Source organism: Erpetoichthys calabaricus, chromosome 14 (assembly GCF_900747795.2).
Source record: "Erpetoichthys calabaricus chromosome 14, fErpCal1.3, whole genome shotgun sequence".
Lineage (NCBI taxonomy): Eukaryota > Metazoa > Chordata > Cladistia > Polypteriformes > Polypteridae > Erpetoichthys > Erpetoichthys calabaricus.
Window position 1 is genome coordinate 8,931,943 of NC_041407.2, and position 27,997 is coordinate 8,959,939.

Consider the following 27,997-nt stretch of genomic DNA (forward strand, 5'->3'; position numbering starts at 1 on the left):
TTTTTTTATTGACGGCTCCATTTCATTCACGAATGTTGATAAACCAGTAACGGGTGCACTTGACTTGAGCGTTCCTAGTTGTCATCCTCTTCCTCTGTACGTTTATCATTCGTTTGCCCAGAGGTTGATGCGCTTGCTCCTTCCTGAGCAGCTCTTCTTTTCTCCACCCTAGCGGCCCGCTTCTTCTCTTTTGTGTTGTGTTGGTGTTGCCATTACTTACTGCGTTTTCCTTAATTTTTCACTTAAGCTTTAACTTAAGTCTTCCATGTGCCTCAAGAATGATTTAAGATATGAAGAGGTAGGGGAAGTGATGGCGAAGGTGGTAGGGATGAGAACGGCGCCCTTACGCATGCACCACACGGCCACCCTGCTGGCCGCTGCCGAGAGTTGATTCTACAATAAAATAAAAATAAAAAGAGGAATAACCTTGGAAGTCGGTCATCGCCACAAAAGCGGATATTAGACATCACGTAGTATATGTGTACCAAATTTCAGGTCAATAGGTCCTGGACAGACAAACTGACAGTCACGGTAGCATATTATATACAGTGGGTACGGAAAGTATTCAGACCCCCTTCAATTTTTCACTCTTTGTCATATTGCAGCCATTTGCTAAAATCATTTAAATTAATTTTTTTCCTCATTAATGTACACACAGCACCCCATATTGACAGGCAAAAAAAAGAATTTTTGAAATTGTTGCAGATTTATTAAAAAAGAAAAACTGAAATATCACATGGTCCTAAGTATTCAGACCCTTTGCTCAGTATTTAGTAGAAGCACCCTTTTGAGCTAATACAGCCATGAGTCTTCTTGGGAAAGATGCAACAAGTTTTTCACACCTGGATTTGGGGATCTTCTGCCATTCCTCCTTGCAGATCCTCTCCAGTTCTGTCAGGTTGGATGGTAAACGTTGGTGGACAGCCATTTTTAGGTCTCTCCAGAGATGCTCAATTGGGTTTAAGTCAGGGCTCTGGGTGGGCCATTCAAGTACAGTCACAGAGTTGTTGTGAAGCCACTCCTTCGTTATTTTAGCTGTGTGCTTAGGGTCATTGTCTTGTTGGAAGGTAAACCTTCAGCCCAGTCTGAGGTCCTTAGCACTCTGGAGTAGGTTTTTGTCCAGGATATCCCTGTACTTGACACATTCATCTTTCCCTCGATTGCAACCAGTCGTCCTGTCCCTGCAGCTGAAAAACACCCCCACAGCATGATGCTGCCACCGCCATGCTTCACTGTGGGGACTGTATTGGACAAGTGATGAGCAGTGCCTGGTTGTCTCCACACATACCGCTTAGAATTAAGGCCAAAAAGTTCTATCTTGGTCTCATCAGACCAGAGAATCTTATTTCTCACCATCTCAGAGTCCTTCAGGTGTCTTTTAGCAAACTCCATGCGGGCTGTCATGTGTCTTGCACTGAGGAGAGGCTTCCGACAGGCCACTCTGCCGTAAAGCCCTGACTGGTGGAGGGCTGCAGTGATGGTTGACTTTCAACAACTTTCTCCCATCTCCTGACTGCATCTCTGGAGCTCAGCCAAAGTGATCTTTGGGTTCTTCTTTACCCCTCTCACCAAGGCTCTTCTCCCCCGGTAGCTCAGCTTGGCCGGACGGCCAGCTCTAGGAAGGGTTCTGGTCGTCCCAAACGTCTTCCATTTAAGGATTATGGAGGCCACTGTGCTCTTGGGAACCTTAAGTGCAGCAGAAATTTTTTTGTAACCTTGGCCAGATCTGTGCCTTGCCACAATTCTGTCTCTGAGCTCTTCAGGCAGTTCCTTTGACCTCCTGATTCTCATTTGCTCTGACATGCATTGTGAGCTGTAAGGTCTTATATAGACAGGTGTGTGGCTTTCCTAATCAAGTCCAATCAGTATCATCAAACACAGCTGGACTCAAATGAAGGTGATCTCAAGGATGATCAGAAGAAATGGAAAGCACCGGAGTTAAATATATGAGTGTCACAGCATACTGAATACTTAGGACCATGTGATATTTCAGTTTTTCTTTTTTAATAAATCTGCAACAATTTTCAAAAATTCTTTTTTTTTGTCTGTCAATATGGGGTGCTGTGTGTACATTAATGAGGAAAAAAATTAATTTAAATGATTTTAGCAAATGGCTGCAATATGACAAAGAGTGAAAAATTGAAGGGGGTCTGAATACTTTCCGTTCCCACTGTAAGAAGATTATTACTATAGAGTGGCAGAATGTATAAAAACATTCATGATTTTTTTGCAGTATGATGTTATTTCATCTTCTAGATGGCAGCAGAATATTTGGGCATAACACTCCATTCCTCACTAAAATTAATTAACTCAAGTACTGCTTGGGATCACCTAAATAGAATTCCAAGCCCGACAAATACACAGGGGTACCGCCAAGGAGGTTAATTTTATTTTTGAAAAGCACATCATTACATTGGTGTGGTATTCAATTAAACAATAATAGATACAACCATTTACTTCAAAATCAACACAGAGAAAACAAAGGAAAAATAGAAATATAAAGGGAGAAAGAGCAGACTCGACTCCCACCGGACAGAAAAAGATTTTATAGTACAAGTAATGAGATTTTTTTTTAATGGGTGTTTTCATATTGTTTGCTGTTGTCCACAGTTGGTCACCATAGACTTCTATTCTGTCAAACTTTTTTTTATCACTGCTTTGCATGAAAACATGAGTACAATTTTTTTCCTGCTATCATTACAAATGTCGTAAGTAACATATTAATAAAATATCATTCTTGTGTGGAGTATTCCTTTAAAAATGAGGGAAGTGTTGTTTTGATGCTGCAATAAAGATCTGTATGGCGCACAAGTGGGAGTATTAAGAGGACGTGGGCTTACAGCAGTTATTTTTCTGCTTCTGATTAGGGGCTGAAGATAAGAAGGTGAGTCAGGGGTCAAAGCATTCCAGTTGAATGGCCTTGTTTTCCGTTCTTGCCCAGAAAGCCGGCTTTTCCTGGGTGTGTTTGAAAGCACTGCTAGTGTTTTGTTTCAAAGTGTTGCTCTGAAGGGGGGCTTTCATAAATATGAAATGCTGACCGTCGATCATCCAGAGCAGTAAATCTCCACTTATAGTGTATTTGAAAAAATGTCTAAAGAATCATTAAAGGAGTAAAAGTGGACCATAGCAGGTACGGGGTCATAAAGCTACCCTCTCGGCATTTTTTCCATTATCTGTTACAAGTTAACTGTTGTAAGAGAACAAATAATTGACTCCCAACTCTTCACAAAGTTTTGGGGAATAGCCCTGTATAATGTCCAGTGGACAGGTCAAAATAAGATTTGAAATGAGGTTCAAAATAAACATTTGACATCAGGTTCAGGTACAGAGGGGTATTTATACAAACAAAAGATGGCTACAGGAAATGAGATAACGGGAAATGATGTCATCACAGTGGGACTGGGAGTGACGTCATCAGTGCGGGGACGGAAGTGGAAAGGTGGAGCGGCCATTTTTGGATTCTGGAACGGAGGTAAGTGCAGTTATTTGTCGTCTTTGTTTCTGGAGAAAGAGAGGCGTTAGTACCCATCAAAACCCTTTCATCTTGCGAATCTTTCTTCACCTTAGGGTTTGCTGGCTGCCTCCTAAAAGCGCGTGTGTGACGCTGTGGAAATAAGATGATGTGCATTTGTAGATATATATTTTGTTTAGCTGGTTTTATAAGAGACTGTGTTACTCTTTCCACATTATTTGAGCTACAGATTCGTAGGCGTGTGTCTCATTTTGTTCATACCAAAAATGTCTGTACATGTCAGGTGTCAAAAAACAAAACTGCGTGTCTTGGATGCAAGTTAATAATACTCCTGTCTTGATTTTTGTGAAAACTAACACAGTTGCTTGTGAAAGTGGAGTGCTTCTGAAAATCTGGTATCTTGAATCTCTTTGGGGGGGAAAAAGACTTTGTGGTCTCATCACAGTCTTACCCTCAATGTCAGCAAAACCAAGAAAGCTAGTTGAGAGACTTTAGGAAGCAGAAGGGAGACCATAATCCCAACGATATCGGTGGGGTTACTATTGAGAGAGGGTGAGGAGCTCTACATTTCTTGGAGTGAGTATCACTGATGAACTCGCCCATTTTGTCTCTTTTCAAGAAGTCTAACCAGCACTTCTACTTACTAGACGTCTGAGGACAACTCACACTTTTTCATCGGTTACTGCAAACTTCTAAAGGTGCCCAGTAGAGTCCATCCTTAGGTATGCGGCATCACATTCTTGACTCAAGAACGTACAGCATGGCAAAGGGTGGTGAATGTGGCACAGAATATTACCAGCACCCAGCTGTCTTCTGGATCCATGAGGTAACTCTGCTAACCACTGTGCTGCCTTTCTTACTGGATCCACATGTGAAATGCAGTTGTTTACGTACAGTGAATACAAGAGTGATAAGAAGACCCATTTCTGCTTTCAACCTGTAATTGGGGGAAAAGCTGAAGGATAATGGCATCCTTTATAACCTAGAAGCTCTTGGAAAGGAAAATTAAGAGCCTAATAAATAACACTGCTTTACTATGATCCACAACATTCTCCATGCCATTAAAATTTGGTATCGCTTATGACCATCTAATTGCTGTATCAGGGACTATTTTATCTTCCTATTTCAAGATACTCATCTCAGGGTGACTGCCGTAGAGGTTTCTGAACAACTGTGAGAAGACCTTCTGTTATTGTCATGTGGATGAAAACCCATTCAGAACCACGTTCAGTGTGTTTTATTTATATTTTTAATAAGTGTTACACATCTACAATAAAAGTCTTATTCAGCTAGGATTAGTTTTACACTACGATGTGGACACAAGTACGAGGGGCGTTCAAATACTGTATAAACAAGAATTTATGAGCTGTGCTTTATTTATTGAATACAATGAAACGACTTACTATTTTTCTATGTAGTCTCCTGCCACAGCGATACACTTGTTCCAGCACTCAGGAAGCTCCTAAATCCCAGAAGAGTAGAAGTCTCTTGACTGCATGTTGACCCGTTCTTCCATAGTGTCATTAACCTCCTCATTCGACTTGAATTTCTTCCCTCCTAAAAATTCCTTAAGTGGACCATATGAGAAGGATTTAGAAGTCATAGTGGACTCTAAGCTATCGACTTCCCGACAGTGTTCAGAAGCCATTAAGAAGGCTAACAGAATGTCAGGTTATATAGCGCCTTGATGTGTGGAGAACAAGTCACAGGAGGTTCTGCTCAACCTTTATAACACACTGGTGAGGCCTCATCTGGAGTCCTGTGTGCAGTTTGGGTCTCCAGGCTACAAAAAGGACATAGCAGCACAAGAGAAGGTCCAGAGAAGAGCGACTAGGCTGATTCCAGGGTTACAGTTATGAGGAAAGATTAAAAGAGCTGAGCCTTTACAGTTTAAGTAAAAGAAGATTAAGAGGAGACCTGACTGAAGTGTTTAAAATTATGAAGGGAATCAGTCAAGTGGATCGAGACTGTTATTTGAAAATGAGTTCATCAAGAACATGGGGACACAGTTAGAAACTTGTTAAGGGGAAATTTCGCACAAACATTAGGAAGATTTTCTTTTACATAAACAATGATAGACAATTGGAATAAGCGACCAAGTAGTGTGGTAGACGGTAAGACTTTAGGGACTCAGCTTGATGTTTTTTTGGAAGAAATAAGTGGATAGGACTGGCGAGCTTTGTTGGGCTGAATGGCCTGTTCTCGTCTAGAGTGTTCTAATGTTCTTATGTTCTTATTTATATTTTTATTTTATTAATTTTCATTGTAATCATTCCATACAAACAGATCAATTTATAACCCAACAAAATTGAAGACAGATCAAACCCCACCCCTGAGAAGGAGAATTGCTTAAAGCTTTTTAGTAAGGCAACATTAAACAAAAGAAAGGGAGAAGTAAATATCTATGTAAATAAGAGATGGAGAAGGGAGTTAAATGCGGTAATAGTTATTTCTCTTATTCTAAAATAATATTGATTAAATCCTGCCAGGTTTTGAAAAAAATTTGTACAGATCCTCTAACTGAGAATTTTAATTTTTTCCAATTTCAAATAATATAAAACATCGGTTTCCCACTGACTTATAAGAGGAGAATTAGGATCCTTCCAATTTAACAAAATAAGTCTGCGTGCCAAAAGTGTAGTGAATGCAATCACCGTTTGCTTGTCCTTCTCCAATTCAAGTCCATCTGGAAGAACACCGAGCACAGCTGTTAATGGGTTAGGAGGGATTGTGAATGTTCTTATGTTCTAATGGACCAAAGAGGTGATAGTCCCTCTCTGAATGACTTGCACCAATCATACACTCTAGACTTAGAGATAGAGACACTCATCCCCAAACTGTTTTAAGTCTCTGTGATGAAAAGACTCCTTCATTTGTCAGATTTAATACTAATGCGCTGCGCACCACTGCTGTGTACCTCCTACTCCGACATGTTGATTACATCGGACAGGGAGGGAGGGGAGAGCAGCTAACGCTACTAACAACAAGTTCATATATGCGTGTGTTTGTCCAATGACTCAGGTCTACCTTGCACTCTTTATAAGAACAGTGCATGAAAGCTCCTGTTTCTAATTGAACACCCCTCGTAATAATTACTGGAGAACTTCTGTAACTTTAATCCAGTTCAAATCATTTACATCAGTAACTTTTTACCTTCTATAAAAAGTCCGTAAACAATTTTATTTGACCTGTTTTTACCTTCCACAGCGCCTGTAATTCTCTGTATTTATACGTGCATTCAGTATTTTGCAGGGAAGTCTTAAGATGAATAACATCTCCTACTCACTAAAATAATACAAGATAAACAATTTAATATTTTAAATAAAACAAGCTTTTTGTATTCCTGTTTCTTTGTTTTTTTTTTAATTGAATTGAATTAAACCCACAAAATGATTCATTGGGCTCCCCATTATTTTTAAGAGCCTCCAACTAAAGAGTGATTACAGTTTGCTATGCCTCAACTTTTTATCGTGCCAGCCCCACCATGAATATTACAGTACCTAGTGTGCAAGCGAGGGCATGTGAGACAAGCACACCTACCCAGGAACACCCTTGATGCAACATCAGGGTGAAAAGGAAAGAAACTTAGTGAACTTTAGTACGTAAAAATCTGAAACACAACACTTTTGCTTGATATTGTATGTCAATACACTTCTTTGAAGACTGCTGGGCTGTTCCTCAGGTATTTGTGTACGTCACGCTATACCGTCCATTTCATCAATTGTGTCTGAATTCACCTTGATACCAACTCGTCATCAGAAGGATGACTTTCTCTAAAGTTAAATGTAACTGAAATACTGGAATATCACGCATGTTATTTCCTGTAAAGGGTGAATGTTTTTTGCACTGCCTGTATGAGAGACACAGGGTGTTCTTGTTGGCGTATGAACCGATAAGAAAGCAGCCGGGCCTTCCTTATATCTTAACAGAAACTGCTTTTATTGTGTTTGGACTCTTCAAGTGTGCCTCTTGGGCCTCATCTTTTTATTATTTACCCCCTTCCCCTTGGCAATATCTTTCGTAAATATAACATTCATTTTCACTGTTATGCTGATGACACCCAGCTCTACCTTGCTAGTAAACCCACCTCTTCTTTTCCACCATCTTTGCTTATTAACTGCATTGCTGAAATTTGAATCCTGGTTTTCTTCAATTTTTCTTGACAAAACTGAGGTTCTCCTCATTGGCTCAAAATCCTCATTATCCAAAGTCGATAATCTTTCACTTGCTATTGATAACTCCGTTGTTTCCCCATCACCTCAGGTCAAGAGTCTGGGTGTCATCCTTGACAGTACTCTCTTTCCAATCTCACATTAATAACATCTCCCGGTCTGCTTACTTCCACCTACGTAACGTTAATCACATCCGCCCCTCCCTCACTCCCCATACCACTGCCATCCTTGTTCACAGTCTTGTTACTTCTCGTCTGGACTCCTCTTTGGTCTCTCTAATAAATCTCTCCATAACCTTTAGTCCAGAATTCTGCTGCCCTCATCATCACTCGAACCCCGTCTATTCACCATATGTTCTCCCCGTGTCTGCGTGGGTTTCCTCCGGGCGCTCCGGTTTCCTCCCACAGTCCAAAGACATGCAGGTTAGGTGGATTGGCGATTCTAAATTGGCCCTAGTGTGTGCTTGGTGTGTGGGTGTGTTTGTGTGTGTCCTGCAGTGGGTTGGCACCCTGCCCAGGATTGTTTCCTGCCTTGTGCCCTGTGTTGGCTGGGATTGGCTCCAGCAGACCCCCGTGACCCTGTGTTCGGATTCATCGGGTTGGAAAATGGATGGATGGACTCCGGTCTTGCAGCAGCAGCTTCATTGGCTCCCGATTAAGTTTCTAATTGATTTTTAAAATTCTGCTGTTAACATTTGAGGCCATTCATAACCTCAGCCCTCCATATCTGTCTGACCTTCTTCATGTTGCCATTCCCTCCCCTAACTTTAGATCCTCTTCCTTCATCCATCTGACCGTCCCTCTCGCCCGTCTAACCACCATGGGGAGCGGAGCATTCAGCCGTTCTGGAACTCACTACCATCTGAGCTTAGGAATATCAAATCATTTTCAACCTTCAAATGTAAACTTCAAACCCATCTGTTTAAAACAGGCTTTTTCTCTAGGATTACAGTGGCTTTGTTTGGTTTTAATTTTTATATTTTCTGATGTTTTAAGTTGTTTATAAGGTGTTTTTATTTATTTGTTTGTTCTGTGTCCGTGAGTTCTTAGAAAGGCGCCTTGTAGAAATAAAATGTATTATCATTATTATTATGTTTTTAGTGGCTAGTAAGTTGTGTATTTTTTTCCCCTTTTTTTGAAATGATAAGCAGCGACCACAACTATTCAGACATATAAAGGCAAAAAGCCAAAGACAGTAGCCCGTCGACATTCTAATTTTAAGTCACACAACACATATTTGCAGCTTCAGCTTCTTTCTCACTGCTTTCTTTTTTGGTTTGGTTTAGCTAAAGATTGTTTTGAAAATGAAATGGAAAGAACGTTTGGTAGCCTCTCTTGGTCATTTGCTGTTTGGAATTTAAAAATCTGCAATGACGGGCTGTTGCGGTAAAATTTAAAGTTAGCATTTAAGAAAAAAATGCATCAAGTAACGAAATTATTTATTTATTTCACTGAAGTGATGTAAAAAGCCAGATGTCTGTAAAGAATGAGCCAGCTGTTTTGTCTGTGGAGTGGCCTGGTTCTGACAGTAAAACAAAAAGTGAGCTTTTGTTCTTGTGACCAGCAGTTTTTGTTTTGTTATACTGTTACAATATAAAACTGCAAAAAAGGCTATATTGTAAAAGTGAGACAATGGTAAAGGGTGAATTAATAAGCTTACAGACGGTAACCTCAGTGCAGATTATGATGGCATCATTACTATGGTGGAAGCAATGAAAGTTTTAAATGGCAGAATCCATCCATCCATTTTCCAACCCGCTGAATCCGAACACAGGGTCACGGGGGTCTGCTGGAGCCAATCCCAGCCAACACAGGGCACAAGGCAGGAACCAATCCCGGGCAGGGTGCCAACCCACCGCAGGACACACACAAACACACTAGGGCCAATTTAGAATCACCAATCCACCTAACCTGCATGTCTTTGGACTGTGGGAGGAAACCCACGCAGACACGGGGAGAACATGCAAACTCCACGCAGGGAGGACCCAGGAAGCGCACCCAGGTCCCCAGGTCTCCCAACTGCGAGGCAGCAGCGCAACCCACTGTGCCGCCTAAATGGCAGAATACAAATTAAAAAAAGGCAGAAAATGGCCTGCGTCTAAAGTTAATAATAACAGAGCCACATGAAACGGTCAAGGAGCACAGCTACATCAGGCATGCAGTGGCCTATAATGGCCGAGGCATTTTAAACCAGAAGGATTTTGCGTCAGTTCTCACTTCTGTGTGACTCAGAGTAAACCATTTCACTTTCGCACAGATGTTTTGTGAAAGTCTTTAAATAAACTTTTTATTTTATGAATAAAATCATTTTCCAATGTCTGTCCATTGTAGTGGTTATGGCCATTAGATAATGGAGTTCGGATAAAGATCTCCAAAAGATGAAAAATAATGGGTTCATGTACAGTCTCGAGCAAACGTTTGGACACCCCTGGCCAAAATACGTATTTTGTTGACATTTCAAGTAAAAAAAAAAAAAAAAAAAATTATATATATATATATAGAGCTTCAAGATAAAGTAAAACAATGTAGTTTTATGAAAATGATAATGTACAGTTAGTTTATTTGAACTAGAAAAATGTAAAAAAGAAATAAAAGCAAACGTGGCATCTGCAAAAGCGTGGACAGCCTGCTGAGTTTAGCCCCTTGGCAAAAGTCATAGTTTGGAATCATTTTTTTTGTAGCCGGCTATGAGTCTTTGAATTCTTGTTTTGGAAATGTTTCCCTACTTAAAGAAAAAAAGCAACTCCGATGACGGGGTCTCAAAAAAACGAGACAATTGAAATGAAGGGAAAATGAAGTCAATTAACAGCAGATGCTGGTCACTGATTAAGAAATTGGCAGGAAGGAAAACCTGCAGCCACTGTGGCCCTCCAGGGTCTGAGTTTTACACCCCTGTTAGCCTATTTTGGAGAAATTAGGTGGACAGGACTGGCAGGCTTTACTGGGCTGAATGGCCTGTTCTCGTCATTTCTGTAATGTTCTCATTTTGGCTGAAGTTTGATTTGGTGAAAGTCACTAAAATAAAATTCTATCGTAGCTGGTCGTGTTATAGCTTTTAAGTAAGTCTGTACTGGAGCGAAGTATTCATTTAAGCTCAGTTATTGTATATGTCAGTTTTCACGTCTAAACATTAAAATATGTGCCAACCATTTCACTTGTATGTGTTTTGTTTTTATATGAATTACTTTGTGCAGGTAGAACATGCTGCTTCTCTTAAACTCAATGGTCAATCTGGTCAAAGTTGTTTGCAGCTCTCTAGTCTAGAGTTTTCCATTTTGAAGATAATAAAGTAATACATAATGAGTAATATATAGTGGATGCTTGGTTAAATTAATTAAATTAACTCAGAATATGGAACCAATGTAGAAAGCATTTTAAGATGGAGAATCTTTTATCTGTGGCACCTCTGCATGAGAACCACCACAATGAACAATTACATTCCAAATTTAACCTTCCAGCAACACATTTCTTTCACTATCTTCAAATTAGAAACTTTGTTAAACAGAACCTGCCCGATTTTCCTCACCTCCCACCTTCCTCTATGCTGGAAAAAATATTGCTCAGTTTCAAGGACTCAGACAGCATTTCTGCAATATATAAAATCATTTTACAGTCTTTCCCTTTCAAAGATCCCAGAGGACAATGGGAAAAGGATCTCTCACTCAACATATCAGAAAATGAGCGGAAGGGAGCAATGCAGAGAATTAACTCGAGCTCCATATGCCCAAAGCATACAATTATTCAACTCAAAATTAAATAACGAGCGCATCTGTCTCGCCTAAAACTGTCCAAAATGTTTCCAGGGCTAGATCCAACCTACGAACGCTGCAATCGAGCTCCAGCCTCACTGGATCACATGCTTTGGGCCTGCGCCAAATTAACATCATTTTGGAGCAAGATTTTTAAATGCCTTTCAGACAGCCTTGGGGTCCCAATCCCTCCTAATTCACTAACAGCTGTGTTTGGTGGACTTACAGAGGGGCTTAAAGTGGAGAAGGACAAACAAACGGTGATCGCCTTTACTGCACTATTGGCACGCAGACTTATTTTGCTAAACTGGAAGAATCCTAACTCTCCTTTTTTAAGTCAGTGGGTAACCGATGTTTTATATTATTTGAAATTGGAAAAAAATCAAACTCTCACTTAGAGGATCTGTGCTGAACTTTTTCAAAACCTGGCAGGATCTCCTCAATAACATTTTAGAATAAGCTCTTAAAGCACTGAGGAAGCAAATTCTCTTCCCATTTCTTTTTCTTCTCCATTTATCTTTATCTGCCTATTAAACTCATCAATTTCTTTATTTTTAATAGCTTCAAGTTGTGGCACGGTGGCGCTCCCTCGCAGTTAGGAGACCTGGGTTCGCTTCCCGGGTCCTCCCTGTGTGGAGTTTGAATGTTCTCTCCGTGTCTGCGTGGGTTTCTTCCCACAGTCCAAAGACATGCAGGTTAGGTGGATTGGTGATTCTAAATTGTCCCTAGTGTGTGTGTGTGTGTGTGTGTGTGTGTGTGCCCTGTGGTGGGCTGGTGCCCTGCCTGGGGTTTGTTTCCTGCTTTGTGCCCTGTGTTGGCTGGGATTGGCTCCAGCAGACCCCCGTGACCCTGTAGTTAGGATATAGCGGGTTGGATAATGGATGGATGGATGGATAGCTTTAAGTTTTACTCTGTTGGCCATGCTCTCTTTCTCAGGGGTGAGGGCTGATTTGTTTTCAATCCTATTTTTTGTAAAAATTGATCTATTTGTATGGAATGATTACAATAAAATCAATAAAATTTAAAGAAAAAATTAATTTGAAGATTTCTTTTTAGTTTTTAAACATCCAAGATGTCTGTATAGTTAAGAAAACCAGTTTTCTCAATGTGCATGGTCTCCAGGTCAAAGCTGCGTGCCATTTAGCAGTCTACATTAAAAACTCATTTTTATATTTAATAAGCCAATAAATTATTAAAATTCATTAAATCCACAAGAAAAGGAAAAAATGGTTTACTGATAGACTGAGCGCACTGAAATCTGCTGCTTTAGGATGAATGTCTAAAAGTAGAAAAAGCAATAAATGATAATGAAGAGCCAATGTTTTCCACCAAAAGTCTGTTTGCACAGCAGAACAATGTAAATAAACCTTGAAATTGTTTTTTTAGCTCTTGTTTTGTCAAACAGAACAAATGAAACTAATAATATTTAACAAAGTGGAAGGGGGGTTACGTTCATCCTGCCTTATATTTTGACTTCACGGATGCAGGTGCATACATTAAATAGTAAAGAAATATGAATTTAACTTCAAAAAGAAACGGATCTCCAAAATTGCATTCCTGTGTTTCAGGCACAAATGCAGCAATAACAATACCAGGCCATGGCAGGTGGTTCAAGCTGTAAACTCTGTATATCGTATATGTAGAAATATGCTTATGTGACATACGGTACACTGTACAAATGTTAAACGTGATTGTTTTTGACATTTAAACCTCGTTTAGCCGACATTGTTCCGACGTCTCCTTTAAGCATATTTGATCAGGAAAGCTTTCTGTATGCTTAATGTCTGCTGGTTTTCTGGACATGATTAATAGGCCGCTCCCAGACCAGGACCTAAAGTTAAACAAGTGAAAGAATGAGTTGCACTGAGCTGAAAGGAAGCTGCTGTGAAAAGAGTTGAGCTTTGACATGGGAGACTAACAAAGTATGCATTTGCAGATAAGATGGTTCTGACATCTGTGGCAAACGTTTGTTTGATCCGGCAAGAAAATAATCACATTTAGGAAAGGAGCTTGCATCGTACTGAAAATCTGGCACACTCATCTTTTCATATAAGTAGCGTGTCTGAGTAATAGCGAGTACTACAGCCTCACAACACTATGGACCTGGGTTTGATTCTGCTGTGGTTACTGGCTCTGTAAAATTTGCATTTTATCCTTTGTGTTTGCACACATTTTCTGTAAGTGTTCCAGTTTCCTCGTTTGTCCCACAGTTGTGTATGTTAAATGAACACCTGCATAATTCAGAGTCATCTGTGCCTTGTAATGAACTTGTGTCCAAGGGCTGAATAAATTAGGCTGTTTTTTTAGTCTTCTCTTATATTGCAATACTTAAAATACTTTAATGGTTGTTTAAAGAAATATAACAGGCATAGCCATAATTATGGAGTAGTGAAACTTAAGCATTTTGTTTTTCCCTTTTGGGTAAACAAACAACAAGCTGGGGACTGATGGACGCACTCTCAGTATCAAGGGTTCTGACAAGAGATCCAGGGCTGTGGAGTCGAGGAGTCGGAGACAATTTTGGGTACCTGGAGTCGGAGTCGGCAAAAATATATCGACCCTGACTCCAAATAAATTGTAGTGAAAAAAAATACAGCAAGTTCAAATGTCCCATTTCACAAACAGTAGTCCTAATGAAGTACTTCTCTGATGTAAGAATAAAGCCCAGTGCATAGTTGTGTTACTACTAGTGTGGAGTTCAGCTGAGCTATTAAACAACCGGACATTCACATCTTGTAATCGGGATTACGGTACATTACAAAAAGTGTTTTCATTTTATTTCAGATATAATGTGTTTAACAAGTTCATGTGAGTGTAAACAAGTGTAATGGTGGAGGTGGAGGTGTGTGCCGTGGCCTGATGTGTGTTCAGGGGTTTAAACTGGCCAACACAGTAGAGAGTCGGCTTCCTAGCCAGTAGTTCTGTGGTTAAATGACGACGTGTGTGTTGCTGTCCTTCAATCAACATGGAAAATACTTTAGCATATTAAATACAGAGGAGTCGGAGTCAGAAGTTCCAGAAACTAAGGAGTCTCGGAGGATTTATCTCCCGACTCCACAGCCCTGAAGTCTTCATCAAATGGCACCCATATATGAATTGCACTGTAAAAGCCTTTGGACTATCACAAATACATTTTTCTGCCTTTTAACTTTATCTTCTTTCTTTTATTTCAGACTTTCATATTTACAGATGGAGAAGACAAAGACCTCAGAATAAAAGCAGGTACAATTTATAAATATAACTCACAGCCCTCCTGCTTCCACTTTCATCACCACAGAGAAGTTCTTCTGTCTCTCTGAGGCTTTGTTACTTCTCCAGTCAGTGGTCAGAAACAGCAAATGTGCTCTGTGGTGGAGGCACCAGTGGATTTTGCACTCTTTATTTTTTTTAAATTAACAGTTTGGCAGGGCATGTCAGTTTTTTTTCCATTTTTAGGATGTCTGGTGGAAATTACCAGGGTGCTTTTTTTGATGTTTACATATAATCGACAAGTGTAAACACCTGGCCTTGACATTTGTGAATGAGAGAATATGGCTTCAGTAGGTCATTAAGTGATGTACAGTGATCCTCCGCCTATTGTGGAAGTTACGTTCCAGACCCATCAGCGATAGGTGAAAATCCTGGATATAGAAAGATCATATAAATAAACATTTTTTTATAGTTTAAGCCTTAAAATACTCCTCCCACCCGCTTTAAACACATGTAAACTTATTAAAACACACTTTGTAAACACATATGATATGTGGATGTCGGGCTAAGGATATGAGTAACATCTCTCTATTATAAAAAAAAAATCTTAACAGGGAGACGAGACGTGATCTTCTCAGAAGACAATTTGACATCCCGCGAGGGACATTTTAACGTCATGCAAGACAAGGCAGTGAGACAGAAGGACAGCTGCTGTACAGGCTTTTAAATGATCGACGCACAGAGCGACAAGCAGAACTGGCATCTTGGCAGAAGCAGAACAAAGCCAGTAGCTGATCCGTCCACCTCTACTTAGCGTGCGTTCAGCTCCCCTCCTTCACAACGTGAGCAGGAGACACGTGAAGTGGCAGGAGCGTAGTGCGCCTCCAGGGGGGGTTGAGCGAAGTGATCGAGACCAGATCATCTCGGAGAGACACTTTGACGACACGCAAGACTAGATATTACAACCTTAGGAAGCAAAACCTGTGAGACGGTGACTTTTGCACGTCACGCCCCACTTACAAACAATTTAAAACAAGTTCACTGACATCTAACCTCGCAGTTGTTGGAATGCTTTTGGCAGACACACTTCAGCTCTTAAAACAACGACAAGCAGAACACGCAGCTCGTCAGCAGATGATCTGAGCACTTCTCCTTAGTGTGCATTCAGCCCTCACACCCCCCACCCTCCTCCTCCTCCAGAACGCTAGCGGCAGAGACGCGAAGTTGTAAAAGGACAGCTGCTGTACAGGCTTTTAAGTGATTGACGCAAAGTGCGCCAAACAGAACACGCAGCTGGCTGGCAGCAGCAGCTGATCCGACGGCATCTCTTTAGCGTGTATTCAGACCCCCCCTTCACAACGTGAGCAGCGTTAAAAGTCCCACGAGAAAGAGATGTAACCACACCAGGGGCAGGAAATAAAGGACAAAATATTGTTTTTACAAAAGTTTTAAAGTAAAATTGAAAATAATGCATATGTAACAATTCCCATGAAAATAACAATCTCTTTAAATTGTTTATCCGGTAAACCAAACCCGGGGGTGAATGAGTGAAGCAAGCAGTAGACTGAACCCCCTAGTAATAATAATAAAAATATTAATAAATCTGCGATATAGCGGGTGATCACTGTATTGCTATCTAAGCATTGACAGAAAAATCAGCCTCATGGAGCAGAACCTTTCCTCTCTTGTTTTATGATTATCATTAATCAAAGACTAAGCTTGGAGTTAGTTAATGATCTTGGTCTTAACTGAAACGTTTGGCACAGCTGCGAGGTAATAAGTCTAATTCATAAAGGATCCTCATTCTGAAGCATTATGGTACATTGCTGGTGCTTCTCACATATCTAGCTGGTTTTGTTTGTCCTGTACAGTACCTGATCCCACTTATAATTATCTAGATGAGAAATACACTCAATGATTTTTAATATGTCTTATGGGTAGCAAGTAGTTATCATTTAGTGGATTTCATTAAATGAATCAAAGGTGGTTTTAGTATCCTTTTCTTTCTCCTTGTCCCTGAACTGCAAGAAAGATCTTTCTGTAAATATGTCATTCCATCTTTGCCTGAAGAAGGGGCCCGAGTTGCCTCGAAAGCTTCCATATTGTAATCTTTTTAGTTCGCCAATAAAAGGTATAATTTTGCTTGACTTCTCACTACATTCATAATGGCTAACACGGTACAACACCCTAGTTCTGTAAATATGTCTCATATTAATGCTAACTTTATTCCAGTAGATGCATCCACTTACCAGCTTCCCTTCCTGTACAGGAGATCGTCTGATTAACACCAACTGTTCAGCCGCTCACACTCGTCAGGCCCTGTGCTGCAAGATGTCTGTGGAATACGACAAGTTCATTGAATCAGGGAAAAAGTGAGTATCACCGGTAGGGCCTCGCTGCTCACTCATTAGACAAAATGCCAAAGAAACTGCCAGGAGCCACACTTTTGATGGGCTGTGTCAGTTTAGTTTATGCTGGACCGATGTATCCTACACTACTCCAACTATGACAGACGTTTCACTTTTGAAATTCACACCATACTTGGCAGAACAACATCCATGTTACTAACCGAGAATGGTAAACCGGATGGCATGGACGCAGGTACACGGCGATGGGACCATGAGACGTACTGCGCAGGCGCGTACAGCGCACGTCTCATACACCGCAAGCGAAGTCGTATCCACCGCGCACGAAGGAGTCACGGACCAAAAACGAAAGAGCTCAACTGACGTGAATGAGAAATGAAGCAACAACGCGCCCGTAGCTAACGACTACCGACACAGCCACGCCAAAAAGAGGATTCTGCGCTGCAGCCCAGATTCAAACGGAAGAGGCTACGGAGGCCCCACAGGTCCACAAAGTTAGTACGGAAGGCGCGGGAAAGTACGAAAGGCAAAGGCGCCTACACAGCATAGTGAAACCCGACATAGTATGGAAGGCGCAAGCGTCACCGCCATATTGTGAGTGGCACTACTGCGGAGTGAAGTTAGGAATAATGTGCTGCTTGGGATTGTACAAACCGCTGAACGCTTTACACCAAATTCAAACACAATACAGTTCAACGATACAAACACGAGCCCACCTGGATAAGATCAATGAACGCAGGCGCCTACAACGCGTGTCTGAAGCTATGGAAGCAAAGCAGGCACGGGTTCAAAACGAACGAGCTCGACTGACGGATATACAAACACGCGCCCACATGGATACAATCAATGAACGCAGGCGCCTACAACGCGCGTCTGAAATGCCGCGGGCAAAGCAGGCACGGCTCCAAAACGAACGAGCTCGACTAATGTATTTCGGGATACCCAACGCCGGGGGTAGGCGAGCGAAGCGAGCAGGGGGCGGAGCCCCCTTGTTGTTTTCTAAGTCAGGGGTCGCCAAGTCCGGTCCTGGAGGACCACCGTGGCTGCAGGTTTTCATCCTAACCCTTTTCTTAATGGGTGCCCTGTTTGTGCTGCTAATTAACTTCTTGTGAATTCACTTAAATTGAATTGCTTTTTTAAGATTTCTTCATCGTTCCTCTGAATTGCTTCATTTCTTTCCTTAAATGGCACCCAAACAGAAATGAAATGTGAAGTGAGGGAGCCAACAGACGACCACCTAAGTCAGGGCCTCAAACTCCAACCAATTTCACTCCAACCAGCAGCTTAATGAGGTGCTGAGCCTCGTCGTTAATTAAACTCGTTCTTTAATTTCGTGGCTTGTTGCTGCTCTTGTGGTGCATTAGCAGACATTTCCGAAATGGTTGATTTTCTCTTTCTAAGAGCTCTGGTGAAATGCTTTGGGGTCCTGAGCAGATCAACATTCCTGAGACCTTCATCTTTCTTTATTTTCAGATATTCTATGATGGACACCAGTTATTTTGGCTCATTTTATATCTCGTTATTGTTTGGCTGCTAATTAAGGAAAAAGTAAAAATTAAGGGGTCTGAGTCTTCAAGAGCAAATCAATTAAAATGAATTCATTAGAAGTTAATTAGCAGCACAAACAGGGCACTAATTCAGAGAAGGGTTAGGATGAAAACCTGCAGCCACGGTGGTCCTCCGGGACCGGACTTGGCGACCCCTGGTCTAAGTGACATCCATATGTGTACAGAAAGTTAAAGTGCTTTCTGTTGACACTAATATTTCATATTACTGTATTATACAGTAGTATGGATGTAGTAGTTCATCTCTTTGATAAATGGAAGGCAGCAGAGTGGAAGAAATATGTGTAAAAAAAGGGAAATTAACTAACCAAGTAGAAGCTAGTTGAAATGTCATAAATAAAAGTAATATATACCTTGCAGACAAGATACTGAACTAGATTTTCCATGAAGATAATTTACTCTGAACACATTACAGGCTGCAATAACTTGAAGTAAAAGCTATAAAGAACAGGGATTTGGTTTGCGTCATCATCTCTGAGAGCAAACACAAAAGGTCCAGTGAGAGGTACGTAGTTGTGTAGGCAAAAACAACTTATTAACGAGAGGTCACATGAGAATGGCCAGTCTTGTGTAAGCTTACAGAAATACCACAAATACTTTACAGCAGTGGTTTTCAGAAGTGCGAAGGCACAATATGCTGGGTGGGCTTGAGCAACAGAAGGCCATACAGCGTTCCACTCCAGTAAGCTAAAAATTGCAAATGATTACCAAAGCTGGAAGACTGAAGTTTGGAAAAGGAAAAATGTTGCCTGGGTGGAAGAATCTTGATTTCTCCTGCAACATGCAGATGATAGAGTTTGAAAGGCCTGAATTCATGGATCCATCCTGCTTTGTGTCACTAGTGCGGGATGGTGATGGCATTGCAATGGTATAAGAAATGTCTTCTTGACAAACGTTAGGCATCTTTATAGCAAATGATTGTCATTTGAATGACACAGCCATACCTAAGCACTGTTGCTGACCATCACAGTCTACTTTTCTTTCAAATGGATGACGTGCAAAGTCACAAAACTCGCATCATCCCAAGCTGGTTCCACGAATGTGACTGTAGTGTACTCCAATGGCCCGATCCCGATCTCAAACCAGTAGGGCACCGTTTGGACAGAAAAGAAGGTTTGCTAAAACTTTTTTTATTAAATCAGCTTGGACTAAAAACGTTTGTTTCCAGACACTTTTTGTGCTGTTCCTTGAAGTAAATGGGTTTTCCTGGTATTAGGTACGGTAAAACCTCAGTTTGTGAGTAACTTGGTTTGCGAGTGTTTTGCAAGACGAGCTAACATTTTTAATACATTTTAACTTGATAAACGAGCGAGGTCTTGCAATACGAGCAGTACGTATACGCTTTGTCTGCTGAGCATCACATGATCACAACTGAGCTGATGGTGGTTTTCTCTCTGTCTCTCTTGCTGCGGGATTGTGGGTAATCGTCTCCCATGCTCGGTCTCAGTCGGCGTGCCTCACTCATATAGTCAACATCCGTCTGAGCATATACTTGTTTACTTTTTTGGTAGTAATTCTAATCCCAAAAACAAAGAATAAATTATTTATTCTTATTTAATTATTTTTTTATGTAAAGAAACAATTAAATATGTTTTAATTTTTAAAAATCTCGTAGACGAGGACACTGATGAAGTAAATCTGCGCGAGACAAATGTATTTTTGTCCGACAAATAATATACCGCTGTTAGTTGTATCATGAAAATAACCCAACACGCAGTAAATTATTTAACTCAATTTGGCAATATTGGCTACGCTGCCAATGTGGTGCAGTCGTGCCGCATTATCACCTGATCTACTGTTACCCAAATATTTGCGACAGATACCGATACGTCTCGAACTTTAAAGCAGGCACATATTAGTCATTAGATCTATGCCTTAGAAATGTTTTATTTTAATTTTAGTTATAATGCATTCATTGTGATTATATGCTTGCAAATTTAAATTTGAAATAAAAATGTAAAAAATTAATTTTGATGTCTTGTTCATTTATTTGGCACGCCCCACAGTTTGAGAACCGCTGCCCGAAATGAAGGCTATTCAGGAGTCCGCCAAAGGAGAATCTATTCTTGATCCACATAATAGCCATTTCATTCTATAAGAAAAAAAAATAAATGCATGTGAAAGTCAGATCCCAACTTGCGCTAATCATTTTTAAAGGATCTCCCCCAGCCCATTAAGATCCTTCTGTTTTAAAACCACATGCATGCAACAGAGACGTCCATCCGTTATCCAACCCGCTATATCCTAACTACAGGGTCAGAACTCGGAGGAAACCCACGCAGACACAGGGAGAACATGCAAACTCCATGCAGGGAGGATCTGGGAAGCGAACCCGAGTCTCCTAACTGCGAGGCAGCAGCGCTACCCACTGCGTCACCGTGCCGCCGCAGCAAAGACATAAAACTGAAAAAACTGGAAGCATTTGGCTGCTAATTCTCCCCAAGTGACCTCCATAAAAAACAAACCAACAGAATATCTTTATGCTGTAGCAAATTATGAGTGAGGATGAGATGCCACAGTATAACTACACTTGTTTTTATTTCCATGTAGGTGGTTCTGCCATGTGGACGATGACAACTATGTCAACCTTGTCGGTCTGATACGCTTACTGTCCAGGTATTCCCACACTCAAGATGTGTATCTTGGGCGACCCAGCCTGGATCACCCCATAGAGGCACCGGAAAGAGTCAAAAGTGATGGCCTGGTGAGAAACCTATAATACAGCAATGATAAACGTTTAGCTTTATTGTGTTGATCTATTCCTATTCTAGTATTTTTGTCATCTCCCTTATTCTCAAAATCTGAACCCCTGTGAAAATATGGCAGTCATCCATGCTAGGTGTCCTTAACACTATATCTTGACCCAACTTGCTACTGCAATAAATTATTAAAACACAGTAAAAAGTAATAGAAGCAAACGATAGGAAATATTTTAAAATAATCATATTAAAAGATCATAAAAAGTTAGGTGCTCATTTAATATCAAAGTTTACAAGAATAGGTTGGCACTAAAATGTAAAATGCCCTGTGATGGATTGGCACCCTGTCGCCAGCTGCCCTGTCTTGCTAGGGTAGTCGTCTCTGGCTGGCACTCCACGATTCTGAACTGAATTAAAACTCCTTCAAAATTTGGTGGACGACTAAATTAAGCCGTGTACTTTATAATTACTGATGATGTGGATTTACTTTTAAGTCACCTTAGTTGAGGGCGTCAGCTGAATTAATAATTACTTTTACTTATAATTGCAACAGGTTTCTCCAGCTCCAAGTTTAGACACTAATGTTGTAAAGAACTTTGTTGATGCTTACACATGAAACAAGCATTTGAAATTTTCTCCGAACAATTCCAGTAGCTGTATTAGCAACAAGCCACATTTATTTTATAGAGCAGCTTTTACAGTCAGCCTCGCCTTAAGGTAGTTTGCATTTACAGTACAGAGCTACTGTATAGTACAAATGGACTTAAAAGGTTATCGTATATACTCGCGGATAAGTCGGGACTTGATTTTACTGTATAATTTCCGGTATTTTATAATGTTGGTTGTATAAGTTGAATGAGGAGAACTCCCGCTATTGGTTGAGGAGATTACGATATGCTAACGCCCACCTGAGAGCGTAACCACGGAGCACACGGCCTTGTTTTCTATGTATTGTGACCACACGGTGATACCCAAACTATTCCGAAGTGACGTTTGCACTGATTTGTGTTTTTTGTATCTCACACCTTCATACACCTTTATTGTAAGAGCATCCCTTATCTACGATGGAGTGTTCGATCAGAAGAAAATATGAAGCTGGTTTTAAATTAAAAGTCGTTGTAGTAGTGAAAGAAATTGGTAACTGTGCTGCTGCAACAAAATTTGATGCATCTGAGAAACTGGTGTGAAATTGGAGGAGGCAAGAAGTGTCGTATTTTTGAACGGGCGCATAAGTCAGGATCTAATTTTAAGATCGATATTTCGGGTTTCAAGACCCGACTTATATGTGAGTATATGCGATAAATGACTTTGGGTCTAGAGTCTGTTGATATTTTAAACATTTAAGATATTTACCAGCAAAATGCTATCATTCTGTTACACTTTATATGAAATACTAAAATCTATACTGTGTATACTTTTTTGAGGCAACTTTTATTTCCTCCCCATCATGACACTGTAAATAATTCCACAACAAACACCCTGTTGGATTCCTTAATGTAGAAGAAAATGCTTTAATTCCACTCTAAGCATTATAGTTGTAGCTCTGTATTAATTTTTATTAATATTTTTGCATTTTCCCCCTCACTTTACAGGTATCAGTAAAATTCTGGTTTGCAACAGGTGGTGCTGGATTCTGCATAAGCCGTGGATTGGCCCTAAAAATGAGTCCTTGGGCCAGGTAACAATTCCATTTTACAAAACACATTAAATAAGTTTGAGAAATTTCTGTCATTGAACATCAATGATAAAGATGAGGCTATCGACTAGATGTAATGTTAGTCTCTAGTCTGATATACTCTCTTTTTAAACAGTAAAGTTCAGCGATGTTCATCAAGATAAAGTCATGATTATTGTACATGGGAGAAACTGGCAGGGAGAAGTCCTTGCAGAAGCCCACTGGGTGGAGTAAAGATGTCCTGTTTTCACGGGTTTGTTAGGCATCTGCAAGTAAGAACTTCACGTGCGAGAATAAATTAGAAGCTGAATTTGAATCCTGACGTAAAAGGCAACCCAGTCTCAATTTAACAGCGGCCAAGCTGCATCAAGGAAGAAAACGTATTTGGAACTCCGTTTTAAAACCAGTTCTCCAGTTCTTTAACCTTTGACAGCTATTGTGTCTGTTTGCACTTTCTTGCTTTTTTAAGAGTTAGTGTGCCAAAAGCATGTCTCATGTTGCCTTGCAGCTTGGGGAACTTTATCAGCACTGCAGAGAAAATTCGACTCCCTGACGACTGCACCATTGGCTACATTATTGAGGCCTTACTGGAGGTTCAAATGATTCACAGTCATCTCTTCCACTCTCACCTAGAGAATCTACAGCGACTTCCTACTGAGGCCGTACTTCGACAGGTCAGAAATTGAGCAGTTTGCGTTTTTGTTTTTATATAAAACAACACATCTTGAAAAGGCCCCAGCGCTGAAGTTTTTGGAAATGTGTTTTGGGTTTGCGCCCTTGCAAGAAGAAGAAAATAATATAGGATATCTGTTTGGAGTTGAGCTGTTCGATCACTCAAAATTATATATAATTACAGTAGAGCAGAGTCCCAAAGTCCAGAATATACATCACATTTATATCCTATAATTATTTTTGCATGGTCAGCATTGTGAAACTGTATTTTGTGTGTGTTTCCATTTTATTGATCTTACATTGTTCTTTGGTCTTTAGAAAAAAATTTTAAAAATACTTTCCCATATTGCAAGACAATTACCGTTGACATGTCCAGTACAGTGGTACCTCTGGTCACGACCGTAATTCGTTCCAAAACTCTGGACGCGACCCAAACGTAATTTCCCTATAAGATTGTATGTAATTACAATTAATCAGTTCCAGACTGTACAAACTGTATGTAAATATATATTTTTAAGCACACAAATAGTTAATTATACCATAGAATGCACAGTGTAATAGTAAACTAAATGTAAAAACCTTGAACAACAGAGAAAACTAACATTGTAAGGGTTGGCGCTACACCCTTACGAACCGCTCGCCGTAAACACTTTTTTTATGAGTTTTAAGCACAGGGAAAAAAAATTAAATGCCAAAACTCTCCAAACAATCGTCTACTGGCTTTAAATTCCTCACCTTTGCCACTCGAAGGAGGATTTTGTTTTTTCAGCAAATCACCATGAATCTTCCTGGCTTTCTCGCATATGATCACCTCGCTTACGCTATCCCCTGCAAGTTGCTTCTCGTTCAGCCACACTAGCAACAGTTTTTCTACTCTCTTCCAGCACTTGAGGCCTCTGCTTGGTTAACACTGTAACTCCTTTTGCAACATCAGCTGCTTTGTTAGGACCTGCAAACAAAAGAAAATGAGAAACGGAGAATGGCAAATCATTGGTGCATACGAACACGCATAGGGAAACTGGCCGCCAGTGTTTTTGTTCGCCACCAGAGCGTGTGGTCGTGAACAGAAGCAAAATTTTGGCAAACTTTTTGATCGTAACCAGATTTGTACGTGTTTGGAAACATTCATGACCAGAGGTTCTACTGTACTAGGAAAGATTGTTTTAAGTAGTTTTGAGAACTATTTCTATATCGTTACGATAAAAAGACACTACACTAGTAACAGTTTTCTGCATTAATTTATATTGTTATACGTTTTTATCCAAACACATAGCATCTCTTGCAGTATGTAGAATGCAATAATAAATTCACACAGTGGCTACTTTATGAGCTACTCCTATCTGATATTGGGCAAAAGATTCTTTTACCCTCCAGAAAAACACACATTCTTTGAAGCATAGATTTAGCACGACAATACACTTGGAGCAAAATGCTTGAAGAATTCTTCCGCGATTTTGGTCCATGCAGACTCAGTAGTATCATGCTATTCTGCCACACATTAATGTTTCAGATCTCTCATTTCTCTTTATCTGGACACTGTGCAGGATATTGGAGTAAACCAAAGTCGTTTTCACTTTTGAGATGAAGTGTGATTTGTGACGTGGCACATTATCCACCTGTATTCAGCATCAATTCTTAGGTGCACTGTGGCATTCAGATGATGCTCATTTGGTATTAAGAGGCCTAGTATGTGCCGACAAAAACATTCATCGCACAAATTGCACTACCACCTGTACCACTGACACAAGACAGGAGGGATCCATGGATTCATGCTAATCAGGCAAACGTTTAACGAGACAGACTGCTTGAGATTCACCTCATCAGTTGATATTTTTCTAGCCTTAAGTCATGGCTTACATTTTCTTTTGTTAGCTGACATGAATGACACTCAATGTGGTCTTCCATTGCTATAACTCATTTCCGTCAAGGCCTGATGTGTGTGTTCAGTTTGTAATGGCCATTGTTTGAATATTTTTGGCTGTTTTACACAACCTTTCTCATGAAGGTGTTGTTTTAGCCAATTGCCACTAATAGGTGTTTTTGTTTATTTCCCCATTCCCTGTAAACTCTGAAGACCATCCCAGGGGAGCAGCTGTTTGTGAGATGGTAGAACAACCATGCCCATTGCCAAGATGAGATATCTTGCTCATTCTCACATTGGCCAGTTCACAACTAATCCTCATGACCGTTTCTGCATGCCGTATGTACAGAGTTTCAGCCATACGGTTGGATGTTAAGAGAAGCATGCTGTTTGCATTAGACCTCCTTTACACTCCACACCTTTCACAGAGATGTTCAGTCACAGACTTTGTTTACCTTGACTTAGGGAGTCAAGCAAAATCACAGAGTGCTGCTATGGTCATTTCCAGTGACTCAGACTGGTCTGCGACTCGCCCCAATAAAGTCAGACAGGTTTGACAGGCTTGTATGTGTGAGAGCTGACAACCAATGACCACTGATCCACATCTACAATGCCTACAAACAAGAGGAAAGGACCCACGGGTGTCAAACAGAAGGGTAGCCCACTTGTCTGATGCCTTATGCTTCTTCTACCATGACAGAATTGAAAAGGAAAATCACAGGGCTGAAATTGTGGATGAATTCACCGTATCTATAAAGCTAGGTAAAGGTTCTAGTGCTGTCAGGCAGCACATTAATGAGATATGATAAGATTGTGATAGTTTGGAAATTGTAAACTGTGGTGAAGAGTCATCACTCAGCAGAGTAATCTGTTAATCCCTTTGATTCCTACCTGAGTAATCTGATCTCCTCAAGCCGATGAGAATCCAGAATCGGCAGTTGTTAGGTTTGACAACTCCTCTCACCCCCAGCTAGAAGTTATGTTATGTCACCGCCAGTGTACTTAATAAACTTACCACAGGGTGTATATCAGATTGATATTTCTCATATTTATTACAAAATGTACCCTTTTTGTGGTTGTAACAAGCCAAGTAATGTAGGCATTATTTTCCTAATATTCTGCAACTGTTTCAAGTTTCTCCTAGTGAATCCCCAGATGCCTTCAAGACCCATCTACAAATATAAACCCTCCAGCGTGTTTTAGGTTAGGTTCTTCAGGTATTTCAGTAGTAGACTCTGCTTGGTACTCTTCTGAAAGAAAAGATGCTCTGGGATCATCCTTAACAGATACCCAAACTCCCACAACTGACGAGACTTCATCTAAAACTGAAGCAATTCGAATTCCAGGGCTGTCATTGATTGCCAAGTCCCTCACCCTGTTATGGTGAATTGGAACCTCAGGCCTATGATCGATTCGCAGCTGAGTGTGAAGCGGCTGGGATGGGAATCAGCACCTCCAAATCCGAGACCATGGTCCTCAGCCGGAAAAGGGTGGAGTGCTCTCTCAGGGTTGGGAGCGAGATCCTGCCCCAAGTGGAGGAGTTCAAGTATCTCGGGGTCTTGTTCACGAGTGAGGGAAGAATGGAGCAGGAGATCAATAGGCAGATCGGTGCGGCGTCCGCAGTGATGCAGGCTCTGCATCAGTCTGTTGTGGTGAAAAAGGAGCTGAGCCATAAGGCAAAGCTCTCAATTTACCAGTCAATCTACGTTCCTACCCTCACCTATGGTCATGAGCTATGGGTAGTGACCGAAAGAACGAGATCGCGAATACAAGCGGCTGAAATGAGATAGGGTAAAGATAGGGTGAGAAGCTCAGTCATCCGGGAGGGGCTCAGAGTAGAGCCGCTGCTCCTCCGCATCGAGAGGAGTCAGATGAGGTGGCTCGGGGATCTGATCAGGATGCCTCCTGAACGCCTCCCTGATGAGGTGTTCTGGGCATGTCTAACCGGGAGGAGGCCCCAGGGAAGACCCAGGACACACTGGAGGAACTATGTCTCCCAGCTGGCCTGGGAACGCCTCGGGATTCTCCCAGAAGAGCTAGAAGAAGTGGCCGGAGAGAGGGAAGTCTGGGCATCTCTGCTCAAGCTGCTGCCTCCGCGATCCGACCTCGGATAAGCAGAAGAGGATGGATGGCCTATGAAAGAAAATCATGTTGGCCAGTTATACCTGCCCTCACAGCATGGTACCCTTTTAAGCACTACAAGCATGAAGAAGGCCCGATACTCTAAATACTGTTCATGTTAGGTGCATACATTAAAATTACACTCAGAATATTTACTCTATGCCAGTTGCAGTCACAGTTAGAGGACCAACACAAACCTTACAAGTATGGCACTAGCTAAGAGTGCATCTGAGCAATCGAAAACCTGCTCACAGTCTCTCCTTTAGGACAACTGTTGAGCTGGAAAGAGAGATTGCTTGTGATACAGAACTTTGTTCCAGAGCCAGCACATTATGTGTAGATGAGTCACACCGTTCCTTATTTAGGTGGAACTGTTTAACTTCCCACACAAGATCCTGTCCCTTCCCTTCTAATAAGGAGATGTGTGTTTTTCCATGAGCCAGTTTCCTCTGCCAAG

General features: G+C 40.9%; 1 protein-coding gene across 3 annotated transcripts in view; it reads left to right on the forward strand.

Moving 5' to 3' along the window:
• Window positions 1-27,997, forward strand: part of rfng (RFNG O-fucosylpeptide 3-beta-N-acetylglucosaminyltransferase) — a 62,513-nt gene that overhangs the window by 26,560 nt on the left and 7,956 nt on the right. For all 3 annotated transcript variants that reach the window (XM_051936521.1, XM_028819676.2, XM_028819677.2), the window contains exons 3-7: window positions 14,566-14,614; window positions 16,851-16,953; window positions 21,063-21,216; window positions 22,804-22,889; window positions 23,395-23,560. In XM_051936521.1, coding sequence (XP_051792481.1) covers window positions 14,566-14,614; window positions 16,851-16,953; window positions 21,063-21,216; window positions 22,804-22,889; window positions 23,395-23,560 — 558 coding nt within the window. The remainder of the gene's footprint in view (window positions 1-14,565; window positions 14,615-16,850; window positions 16,954-21,062; window positions 21,217-22,803; window positions 22,890-23,394; window positions 23,561-27,997) is intronic.